This window comes from Cyrtonyx montezumae, unplaced genomic scaffold (assembly GCF_038088225.1).
Source record: "Cyrtonyx montezumae isolate F1298 unplaced genomic scaffold, pur_monq_1.0 scaffold_3, whole genome shotgun sequence".
Classification (NCBI taxonomy): Eukaryota; Metazoa; Chordata; class Aves; order Galliformes; family Odontophoridae; genus Cyrtonyx; species Cyrtonyx montezumae.
In genome coordinates, this window is record NW_027072034.1 from 110,358,113 (window position 1) to 110,370,441 (window position 12,329).

Genomic DNA, 12,329 nt, shown 5'->3' on the forward strand with positions numbered 1-12,329 from the left:
AAAATGCCAGCTTCAGGGCATCACCAGCCAGGGGATGCCAAGGATGGACATGGGACAACCCTCAGGAGCAGGAGCGGGAGAGGTGGCACAGGCTGTGAGATCCTAGGGCAGAGGGGGTTAAGCGATATGGAGCACTCACCGTCCTTCAGCTTCTCATCCTTGGGGAAAGGCCCATCTGGGGACACGTCTGCAGCTATGAGTACAGCCCGGGAGTCCTCCAGCACCTGCAAGAGCCTTTGGTCACTGTGCTCCCAGCTCATGGGGTGCCCCACTGTGTCCCTCTCTTCCCCTTCCTCCTCATCTTCTCCTGCCTGCCCTCCCCAGCATCACTGTGGTTGCCCTAACCCCATCCCCTGCCCCATGGCACCCTGAGCCCACCCCGCACTCACTTTGAAGAGTCCCTTGAGCATTATGTCAATGATTTTATACTGTTGATTGATGTCATTGAGCTCGATGAGGTTCTTCAGGGCATTCATCTGGTCCTTGCGCTTCACCTCAAACAGCTTCTTATCTGCAGTGCTGTCAAGGGCACTGCAAGGCTCCGGGCATGCTCACAGCCCACTCTCAAAAACTCAGCCCAGTTCTGGGAGTGGGGTACTGGGACCAAAAGGTGGGATATCAAATATCCCAGCAGGGTGCTTTCTAATACCCAGCACACAGGAGCAGATAGAAAAAGCACTGCGTGTGGAGAACAGCAGACATCACCTGAAAAACTCGCCTCTGTACCAGCGCCGGCATCTCATTAGCAACTCCCTCCTACAGAAGAGTGCTGAGGAAAGTGCTCGGCAGTGCTGGTTGATTCTGGGACAACACCTGAGCAGGGATCGCTGCTTTGTACTGCTCAAGAACTACCAGGTGGCAATACAGGGAGGTGAGCAGTGCCAGCCCTGCTCCAAGCAGGACCAAAGCCACATCAGGTTGCTCAAGGTCATGCCCAGCAGCCACGTGATACTGTTCAGCTTTTCCCAACTCGTTAGCAATAAGCATAGCCTTAGGGCCCTTCCCTCCTCTCTCCTCCATCTCCCTTGCACCATCTCCTCACACAAAAGTTCTCTGTGGCCTCATTAGGTGTGAGCATGACTGAGGCATGGTCCTGCGGGAAAGGATACAGATCTCCAATCCAGAGCCCATCCTCTGCTTCTCCAGGTCTGCCAGGCTGCCCCCAGGCAGCACCACGGCCAGCAGGATGAGGCAGATCCAGATGAAATCCATCTTGGAGGCCACAGCCTGGAACAAAATAGCAAAATCAGTGCAGAGATGTAGTGCAGAGATGTTTTCCTCAGGAGACAAGTGCAGAGATGTTTTCCACAGGAGGGATCATCAACCTGACCTACCAGGTCCTATCAGTAAACCACATCCACACATGTCCTGGATTCCCCCAGGGATGGAGGCTCCACCACTGCTGAGCAGTGAGCAGCCTCCTCCAATGCTTCCTATGCCAAAAGCATCACAGTGTGTTCCTGCACCACCAGAGCCCCATCATCTCACACAACGTATGCAGCCTCCAGCCCAGACTACACCACTGAAGAATTTAAGCAATCTCAATACTGGCTGTGGCCCTACCAGGTCACCACCCAAACGATGACCCCCCACCCTCTAGGCCAGGCAGCCTGAACACAGAGATGTAAAACCCTCTAGATGTTCTCCCACCCTACCCAAGAGCCCTTCCTCATGTCTTCACACCCACTTAGGATGAAGAGAAACGCTGCAGAGCTGCTCCCCTGAACCCCTCTTTGCCAAAGCAAGCACCAGGGCCTGTCCTGTGCAGCAGCTGGGGAGGAGTTCCCCTGTGATCCCCAGCAGCCCCGACCAGCTGCTTGCTGCACCGAGCCCACCCGTCTGCCTCGCTGTCTCCCATTCTCTTAATGCAGATGTGCTCTTCCAAAGACGTGACAGACGCTGTGTTATACACAGCCAGCGGTTCCTATTCATGTGTTTTTAGCGACTTTATAGATTCTCCCAAAGGAGCCGCATCTGATCCGAGCATCACGGAGCCTGGCACGGCACAGCTCCCCTTCCCCTCCTCGGTGCAGGAGCACACACCGGGGGAAGGACGGGCCGCTGCACCACAGCGAGTCCATCCCCGCACCGTCAAGCATACGTGGCTTAATCTCATGCCACAGCCGAACCGAAAGCTTCAGAAGTTAAACGGGGTACCGGAGCGCTCCCAAGGCATTTCCCTGCCACGCTCAGCAGAGATGCTGAGCGGAACATCTGCTCGGCTCCACGTCCCTCACCCGCCGAACTCAGACACCTACTGCGCGGACGGACACCGGCACAGACAGAACCGGCCGCGGAGCGCTCAGGCAGCGCCCGACGGCTCCGCACGGCTGCGGGCTCAGGGAAACTGGAGTCCCTCTTCCAAGCACCGCCGGGACTCAGCCGCGCGGGGCCGGGGGGCTGAGCGCACCGGGCTGCCCCTCTCTCGCACGCACGGAGGACACAGCGCGGTGCCACAGTCCTCCGGGACTCGGCCAAACGCGTGGCCGTGCGGAGCAGCTGTCGGCAGCAGCCCGCGCTCCCCGCCGGCACCCGGCACCGGCCCGGCGGAGCGGCCTCCGCCAGCCCGCCCCACAGCGACCCGCCCGCCCCGAGCTCCTACCTGCGGGCCGGGAGCGGCGCTCAGAGGCGCCGCGCTGCCATGCCGCCACCGCCTCCCGCCCCGCCCCGCCGTGTCACTTCCTGAGCTCCCGCCCCGCCCCGGCATCCCGCTGCCGCTCCGCCGGGCGCCGTATCTCGGGCTGCGGCCGGCGCGGCCAGCAGGGAGAGGGAGGTGATGGTGCCCCGCTGATCCGCGCTTTGAGGCCTCACCTGGAGAGCTGCGGGCAGGTCGGGTGCCCTCAGCACGAGAAGACATGGAGCTGTCGGAGCGCGACCGGAGAAATGAGCCGAGGGATGGGACGCCGCCCTGCGAGGACAGGCTGAGAGCTGGGGCTGTTGGGCATGGAGAAGGGAAGGCTCGGGGGAGATCTGAGAGCGGCCTGTCAGTATCTAAAGGGGGACTCTGAGAAGGGGACACTCTTTAGCAGAGTCTGCTAGGATAAGAAATGGTTTCAAACTAAAGGAGTGGAGGTTTAGATGGGATGTAAGGAAGAAGTTGCTTACAACCAGGGTGATGAGGCACTGGCACTGGTTGCCCAGAGCAGTGGTGGATGCCCAATTCCTGGAGGCACCCAAGGTCAGGCTGGAGGAGCTCTGAGCACCTGATGGAGCTGTAGGTGTCCCAGTTCATTGCAGGGGAGCTGGACCAGATGGCTTTTGAAGGTCCACAGGAAGGGGCAGAGCAAGGATAGCCCCATCTGGCAGCAAGACAGGTGGGGAGCCCACTGCCCACCACACGTGCCATCCATCAGTGCTGAGTTTACTATCTGCAGAGTGTCAGGTAAGCAGCAACCCACACAGAACACAAAAAGGAACCACTTAAGGAACTGTGCTTTATGAATTACATTCAACAAAAATTTAACAACAAACTATCTTCCTTTGTCCTCTTTCTCACTACAACTTAAAGGGAATAAACACCAGGATGTGGTCTCCCATTCCATTCCTTCCCCATCACTCTGTTGCTTGCACCCCATCTTCTCATTTCAGTCTTCGCTGTGTGACAGGGATATTGCCACACTGCCCAGACATCTGCCATTGATGGCATGAGTGGAAAATAAAGGGAAGGCACAGCTGAAACTGCAGCACAACACTGGAATTCCCACATTTGGCACAGTGCTGACAGGAGGTAGAATCGTAGAATATCCCGAGTTGAAAGGGACCCATGAGTATCATCGTATCATTATTAGGACTACTCCTCTCCCAAACCACAGAAATCTCGCCAACCCATGAGGAGTGTTCATGTGGGTTAACCTGAAGAAAGCTTTTTCTTGATAAAACAGAAGTATGCAAAGCACTCTAGCAATGTAACCACACCAGCAAAGATGGCAAAGAGGAACTTGATGGGGCTTACGTGGTCTTGACCATGACTACCTCCATTCGGGGACAGCCCCAAGCTTCAAACTGTAGAGAGGCAGTGTCACATGAGGACTAGGCTTGAAGACAAGCCACTCCTCACAGATAATACACACCTCACCTGCCACAGACCCTGCCTATGGCTGAGGACAGTTATCACCCCGCAGACGCAAGGGAGGAAGTCCCCCACCCAACAGGAAATCGTTGCTTTGCCCTGTTCCATATCTGCTAACTATCTGGTGCAACATAGCATGATGAAAACAGGAAGGCAAAAGCAGTTTCAGAAATAAACAAATTCTGAATTCAGCACAGGCATCAGGTTCCCTCTTTCACTAAAAGGAATCTGGAAGTTGCCCCTCCCTCCCATCCACGAAGAAGAAGAGGATTTGGTTCTCAGCAGGGGACTCCGCTGCTCAGGTGAAGCAAAAAGAAATTCCGTCACTCCACTCAGCGGTTTCTTAATGCTTGCTGTACTTTTAAAGTGTTGGAGTTACCTTTGGGTTGCTATGAGTTCACATGCTTAGCAGTGCTAGTTAGCTCACAGACGGAGGTTAAGCGGCTGCTCAGCCCCCAGGGAAATCAGTATGGGAATCGCTACTGCTCTGAAGTCAGCAGGTGCCCCAGCCTGCCCCCCTTTCATTACACCATCTCTGCCTTACAGATTAATGCAATCCCAGCACAGACAGCCATCTTTCATCCCAAATATCTCTTTGTTTCTCAAACATCTTTTCAAATTTGAGAATGTTGAGGTATTTAATCCCTAAGTTAGCCAGCTTTTTGCGCTGTTTTTGGCTGGAAATGGTCAGGAGCAGCAGACTAAATCCCTTCTAGCTCTGTTACAGCTCCCACCCTCACTCTTCCTATCAACGGCATTTGCCCAGCAAAAGGATACACAATATCCCGATGTTTTGCACAGGTGCTTGTGTGTCCTGGAAGGTGCTCCAGCAAGGTCTGAATGGTCTGTGCCTGCACTGGCTCCACCTGACAATGGCTGCTCTGAATCTGAGTGATCAGGAGAAGGAATGGTTTCCAGATAAACAGCAAACTGTTGTTGTTTCATACTCTACTCCTGCATCCCCAGCCAGAGCAATGAGATCTCCAAACTGTGATCAAGGGGCCCATGACAATACTGACAACACAGTTTAGGCAGCTGCTGGCATCAGTCACGTTCCCGTTTCACCACTCATCCCTCAAGGCAGTAGGCCAAGATAGCAGCTGCACGATTCCTCATCATCTCACTATAACCTCAAAGGAAGCTTATGGCTTCCCATCAAAGCTGAAGCAACCCCCAAGGGAACTCCCTTCTCAATCTCCTAGGCAGTCACTGCTTTCTTACCTGACAGAAGAAGAGGTGAAGAGCCCGAGCTGTGGTCTCTGGCAGCTCTAATAAGTTGGCTTCTGCCACTTCCTGAAGAATCTGGCCAATTTCTTTTTGAGAAATGATATTGCTGCTCTGATATTTCAGAAACTTGAACCAAGAAAACAAGAGAGGCATTAATTAGTGAAGGACCCATAGACTCTGATGGTGACATGTCACCTGAAAAGACCTATGTTAAAGGATGCTGCAGCATGCTAATCATAGGCCTGATTTTATACCAGTTCTCATGGAACCATTGCAAATATCCATGTTGTATACAACTTGTTATATAAAACTTTTTATACATATATAAATATATATATGTGTGTGTGTGAGAATATATATATAGACATATATTTGTATATATGTATACATATACACATATAACACATATATAACAAGTTATAACAAGTTGTATATGTATACACGTGTACATTTTCTGCTGGGTAGAAGCACACTCACTCTCCTGCTCATAGGCCCCAGAAACACTGGGGTCATACATTGCAGTAATTCCCTGACCTGAAAAGTCAGGTTCGTAAGATCAAAGATGGAGAGAGAAGCTGTGATATGAGGCAGAGCCCTGCTCTCCAAGGAGCCACAGAACATTCCCAAGCTGGCAACAGTAGTTGGACATTCTCTATAGTCTTCCCCTCTCTTCCCCAGGGGTCCTAGGTGATGCAAATCAATGCTACAAACACCAGAAGAACAGGATGTGCTCACTATGAGCAGTAAGTTTCTGCAGTGTGGAAAGGAAGTTCACTTCAAAGAATAATTATTATAGGACACAAAGATAGTGACGGACAACAACACAGCAGTATCCAAGATTGTGTATGTGCAGGAAGTAAGTTCCAGTAACAAACTCAGAATTAAATCACTGTACCAACACAGCATTAAAAATGGAAGAGCCTACCCTCCCCTCACTCACCAAAGTCATGAGCCTGAGAATTTCTGGCTGCAGAATGGACTTCTGGCTCCCATTGAGCAGTGTCAGGAGCAGGAATCGGTGCCAGGGCTGCGAAGCAACATGTAGTGCTGGGAGAGAAGGAGAAGCTACTGAAAGACAGCTTTAAAGTCTGACAAGTGACAGGCTGGACCTGGAAAAGGAGTCTTCAACTCTGACCCCGTGTTTTCACTTCTAGACCCCAAGCTGTGAAACACTAAGGGGGTATTTTGCTCTGTACTTACTTGCTTTCAAATCTGTCACCCTTTGGGCAACAGCTTAGTCATGAAGACCAAAGTTTAACAGCTTTTTAAGACAGAAAATACATTCTGTCCACCTTTGTGCTTGTACAGGAAGAGAAACCTTCTCCTGAGGTTCATGTCATAAAATAGTAAGGGGATATCTTCAGCCCAAGGTTTTAAAAATAATACTCTCTGGTTTCAATATGAGGACAAGGTTCCTGACCACAGGTTTTATTTAGCTGCAGAATACTCATTGGGAAATGAAGGAAGACCTATAACATAAGCCACACAAACTGATTCTGTTTGGTTCTGCACCAGAGAGCATACTACAGGGATCAGCCAGGCTGATGGCAGCAATGCAAACGATCAGTAGAGAAAATGTTCCTAATCAGAAGTGTATATGAAAAACAGAGGTTAGACTCAATGTCTGTGACAGTATGAAATCTCTCACTGAACTCTGTTGTTAAGTTGTATTACCTTGTACTTATTGCTGAGTGAGAACATGTAATGGACAATTACAACAGATCAGCTGATACAACCTGCTATACCTCAACAGTTCACCAATGGGTTTGAGCCCTTTGCTTCAGAAAGATTCCTTGCCCACTGGTAGTTACATAACCTTCCTGTTCCCACTACAACAATCTTGTTCACAGTAAAGGAACACCAAAAAGAAAAAAAATCAAGTCAAGTGTTAAGAGGATTCTTTCAGCTGTTGGAAATGTGAAAGTACCAACACTGTGCACTGAGCCTGCTCTGCACATCTGCAAACATTTCTGGACCAAGAGAGAATTTTAGCAAGCCTCAAATGAGGAAACTTCTACAGGCAGAGTCCAGGCCACAGTCTGCACTTCTTTTAGTCAAGCACTCTGATGACTCTCATTCCACTTGGAATAAGGAGACGCTTGTTGTCAGTGTGAACTGTACCACAGTAAGAATTTAGGCAGCCAGAGTGAAAGGTTCAGCTGAAACATTTTGTTATCTTAATCCCAAACCAGTGTAACATCCTCATAACGTGCCTTTTAAGACTCCCTTCAGCTACTGGCTGTCATTCATCTGCACTATTATATTTTCATTCAACAGTTTCCTCTCTCCCAACAATGTCTTTTTTGTCTGGCATTCAATCATTCCATTCCTCTCTCTCTCTCTGTGTTTACATGACTGATTTGAACAGATCAGAGAACTAACTTTCTGTTTTACGAACACAGCCAGCATCTCTACTTCGTGACAGTAGGCTGACAATGAGCAGAAGGGTCTTTTCTTCCCCCAGCTGTACAACGCTGTCATATGCTATGCTGCTGACATAGTATACATTTGGACTGACACAGACTCCTGAAACCAAGGTCTGTATTTGCCCCTAGAAATATAGAATTTCCAGCTTCCTTTCTCTAAGGCTGTTCACTATTCTCTTCTCCCTTCATATCCCTTAGGGACAAACTGCAGCCAACATCTCCACGTGGAAGACACATCATATTCAGATCTTCCCTTCTCTATCTTTATGGTCTAAAGGTTTGCTAAATTGGCCTGGAAGTGAAAAACTAACTACTCCTATATTGCTTCATTTCCCCAGTCTTTCATTCTTATCATATTAGGGTGTGGGGCAGTAGACTGTTTTTCTGGAAAACATCTTGGTATTCACAGCCCAAGTAAGGGCTTACTCCTACAGGTCACCCAGGCACTGTGAATTCATCCCACAAAGCACGTGATTAACTTTGATTACATGAATAATTCTTCTTACTGGGCATAAACTTATTAGGCATATGCTCCAGGGCATTACAGGATGGAGATCAAAGAACCCAAAATCACTGAAAGAGGGAAACCCAAAAGAATGGGAAGACTTTACCAACGTCCTGGTTCTTCACAAACAAGTATTCCAGTAAGGTTTCCAGGCAGGCAACCACAGCTTGAGAAAGCAGCAAGTCTTTCTGGAATCCAAAGAGGAGAGAAAAAAAGAAGGAAAAACAAGCAGTCAACAGCTACTGCAAGAGGAAAATTCATACAGTGGCAGGCTCTGAAGAGCATACAGCACAGGAAAATAACAGCCTTCACCTCCTTCACAGGATGTAACGTACTGCAAATTATCCGTCATGTCAAGGAGCCAGACAAAGGCACAAGTACTTCTTCTGAGATGAAAAAACTGAGTAACTGTCTCCAAAAGAATAAAGATAGGGGCCCAATATTGCTTAAGAGAGTTAAATGTAAACTGATGTACTATCCCCTGGAGCCCAACATCACTTGAGTGATTAAATGTAAGCTGATGTACTTTTCCCCCAAAGTACCTTGGCAGAGCTGTACAAGAGGGACTGAGATTTGATATATTTTTCTCACCTCTAGTCCCTATGGGTGTGGAGCCCCTGCAGAGCACGAGATGGGTAACAGAGATTGTCATTAGCACATAAAATTTAAGCTCTCCAGTTCAGCAGCAGGGAGTTCTACATAGCTTGATTTACATTCTTTCACACTACACCATGCTGTGCATACTGCAGCAAGAGCATTTTCCCTCCTCCTCATCACATGTCTATATGGGGTGGAAAATGCAGGCAGAAGAAAAGATAAGGCAGACCCCTTTCATTCTGCAACGGGGTGATTTCTCTTCAGGTTAGTTTATGTGTGATTTTCCAAAATTGGTGTTTTACATACCTGCAAGTAGAGATGCACCAAAAGGTTCTGCAGGCTGACAACAAGGGAGAAGACTTGTTGCACGGTGAGGGGGTACAAAGCAGCATCCTCCAGCGATGATGGCTGTGGTTGCATAGCACCTTGGGCTGTGTTTTGGACAACAGTTACCAGCAAGGAGGAGAAGTTCTGTCGCATGATGGCTCTCAGGAACTGCATGATGCTCACTAGACAGGGAGCCACAATAATGTATCAGTGCTTTTCTTTCCCCTGCCCTGAGTGTTGGTGCCTGTGCAGTAGCATGGGAGAGGTTAGAAAATTTGTACTTAAGGGCCCAGTGGAATTGCCCATCACCTGCTCACAACTACAGGCAGGAATGGCAACAAGTTCCCTTGTTCACCTCCACCACATGTGACACTGTCCCAGTTCCACACTCAGTTCCAGATGTCACTGTCAGCCTCCAAGGAGTTGTTGTCCAAACAGATAGCAGAACTCCAGATAAGCCCCCTTTGCCCCTTCTCACAGTCAGTTATCTAGTCTCAAAGCTTCCAGATTACCAACACCTCCACCTTCCCAGCCCACAGTCACCAGATCTCCCTTCTTGCCTGTAACATCGTATAAGCAGCTGCTCCCAGTTAAATCCCCATAACAGACACAAAGTACCTAACAGCAGGACTGGCTTCTTATTCCTGAAAATGACTGCATTCAGGACTTGTCTTAGGTCTAGAGAGAGTGTCTGGTGAACCTGAAAGAAAACGAAATGAAGAAAAGTGGCAACTGCCATCACCAAACTTGGCTATGCCTCAGCCACCGAGCCAGGCAGCCAAAAGTCAGCACTGCCAACAAGGCTCTGGTTCTGCCTGCTCAGCATGGGAAGCTGCAGAGAGCCCAAGGCTGAGAACCTCCTTACAGATGAACACATGAAGATGGAGATTAAGGAGGCAGAGGAGGTTAGGAACTTGGGAACAAGGGGAAACAAGGGAGGTGGACTTGAAAGAGAAGTCTGCAATACCCTGTTACCCTTCACGGAACAGCCATCCAGCAGTGATGGCATGAAGGATCACAGAGCCCCAGAAAGGTTCAAATTTGCTCTCTTCAGCAAGCAGTGAGGTATCACAGGAGCATGGGCATCAGGTCCGCAGAGCTGATTCTTCCTAGCTGTCTTTGTGAAAAGAGGAACGTTCGATACCAGAGCTAAGAGTACCTGGTGTAGCAGAATGGCTCTTGTTACTTGTCCAAGCACTGGCAAGCCAAAGCCTTTAGTAGCCTACCACCTACGACCCATGTTTAACCCACAGGCTTCTGCTAAAGCCACTAGCAGTAACACAGATAAGACTATGACTGGAGACTGAAGACTAGATGCTTGCTATGGCCAGGCGAGTCCTCATTATTAACATTCACCTGAGGGAAATGTGGGCAACTCACATTTTTGGAGTCACAAACTGCAGGCTCAGAAATACAGTCCGGCATCAGTCCACATTCACAATCACAAGGGCTCTCTACAGAAGCCCCCTCAAGTTGCACTGTTGCAGTTTTAGGAACGTTGGGCAGCAGAAAGCAGCAAAATGATTCCTCTTCCTATCCTCCCTTCTTCCCCTCAGCAGCTTAGAAATACTGCAGCTCAGAAGTGCTTAAGATCAGAAACACTTAAACACCCTTGAATCACTTCAATTTGCCATCTGTATCTGTAATTTCTTTACACATCTCTGATTCAAGGAGGAATCTGGATTGCAGATCATAACATATCAAGCCAGTAAGGTACTGATGAAATCAAACATCACATTAATAAGCCACTAAATGATTGCACTTCAAGAACCAATAAGAGCTGTGAGTCAATCCCAGAAGATGAAACTCAACACTAGTCACCTGAACAAAGTCCCTTTAGGGACTGGCACAACATTGACCATTCCAACACAGCCCTGACCTGAAAACTGAGAAGGTAAATTGTTACCAGCAGTTAATAAAGCAGAGAGAGGCAGATGTTCCCATATATTCACACAGCTGATGGTCCCTACAAGTCCACTATGACACTTAACCAGAGGCAGCACACCCATCAAGTAACAGGTACAGACTCAGCCTAGTTTGGTCTTTTCAAAAGTCTTCCCTCAACATTAAAAAAACAATCTTTGCCTATCTGTGCTTATGTATGCACACCCTTAATGTGACTTTGTCATCCATGAGCAGATGCACCAAAGAATATACCCTATTAAGTACAACTGCAGAAGCAGAGTTCAAAACTCACAATGTGCTGTTTAATTCCATCTCAAGAGAAGGAAGGCAGGCCTGGGTAGATACTTCAGAAGGAAGTGTTATCGCCTTGTGTGGGCATTCAAAAGTTCTCCCTACCCTCTAACCTGCAGTTCCAATAGCAGCTGACAACTCCAGATTAACTCTCTTGTTGGACTGCAAAGCATCAAATACAATGACAGTTGCCTAAATTCATATGAGCTTGCTAACATTAAGTACTTATTTGACAGTGAGACGTTTGGACTGTGACTGTTGATCTCTTTACTACCAAAAAGAAAATCACAGGAGCTGTTGTTTCTCCCACCCCCAGTTTTCCCTTGACAAAGGCTTTAAAACGTATTTTGCTCTATCCTGAAGAAGAAAGTGGTTTGCACCAGGAGAGCTGGGTATGGTGTATTTCCCCACTCAGCATTTCTTCCCATCTCTAACTCTGCAATTTGTGTCTCACTCTTCAGCAACATGATAGCTTCCAGTCCAGCTGGAGAAGTGCAGCAAAGAATAACTTGTAGACAATAATAAAAAAGCAACAAGGACAAGCAGATTCCAGGCCAAAGCAAACCTTCTTTCCCCTGCTGAGGAAGAATTATTTTTTAAAGCTTTCACAAGTCCATGGATCTGAACACTAGAATGGCTCTAACCTCAGTGTTGTAACGATGCTGATAAATTAAGAGGGAAGCAGCCAACAGCCATCCTGAGCTTAGCAAGGCATCCTCAGATGACAGATAAGCAGGTTCAGAGGGAAAAGACCACATCCAGGTGCACTCCAAAACCTTCTGGAGGAGCCTGAGCAAGGACACATTGGAGAGAAGCACTGCCACTGCTGTATGGGAAAAGCAGAATCATAATCATTGAATCAGAGAATGGCTTGGGTTTTAAGGGACTTCAAGGATCATTCGGTTCCAACCTCCCTGCCACAAGCAGAGTTGCCAGCCTCTAGCTCAAGTACTAAATCAGGCTGCCAAAGGCGCCATCTAAA

At 48.6% G+C, this 12,329-nt stretch overlaps 2 protein-coding genes across 4 annotated transcripts in view; both read right to left on the reverse strand.

The window, feature by feature from the left end:
* The window catches only part of CCDC134 (coiled-coil domain containing 134), a 166,200-nt gene extending 163,533 nt beyond the window's left edge, over positions 1-2,667 (reverse strand). For 2 of the 3 annotated variants that reach the window (XR_010622556.1, XM_065742835.1), the window contains exons 1-4: positions 2,603-2,667; positions 1,110-1,227; positions 390-511; positions 140-224 (exon numbers count right to left, since the gene is read on the reverse strand). Coding sequence is in view for 2 of the 3 variants with exons in the window: in XM_065742835.1 (XP_065598907.1) it covers positions 140-224; positions 390-511; positions 1,110-1,212 (310 nt within the window). In the remaining variant the exon portion in view is untranslated. Of the gene's footprint in view, positions 1-139; positions 225-389; positions 512-1,109; positions 1,228-1,835; positions 2,230-2,602 lie in introns of those variants that run through there. The other variant, XM_065742836.1, reaches the window with a different exon arrangement.
* Positions 2,668-3,431: 764 nt separating this feature from the next.
* Positions 3,432-12,329, reverse strand: part of MEI1 (meiotic double-stranded break formation protein 1) — a 37,695-nt gene continuing 28,797 nt past the window's right edge. The window contains exons 24-31 of the mRNA XM_065742888.1: positions 11,992-12,173; positions 9,770-9,851; positions 9,131-9,333; positions 8,334-8,415; positions 6,237-6,343; positions 5,291-5,422; positions 4,847-4,956; positions 3,432-3,630 (exon numbers count right to left, since the gene is read on the reverse strand). Coding sequence (XP_065598960.1) covers positions 3,585-3,630; positions 4,847-4,956; positions 5,291-5,422; positions 6,237-6,343; positions 8,334-8,415; positions 9,131-9,333; positions 9,770-9,851; positions 11,992-12,173 — 944 coding nt within the window. The 3' untranslated portion in view covers positions 3,432-3,584. The remainder of the gene's footprint in view (positions 3,631-4,846; positions 4,957-5,290; positions 5,423-6,236; positions 6,344-8,333; positions 8,416-9,130; positions 9,334-9,769; positions 9,852-11,991; positions 12,174-12,329) is intronic.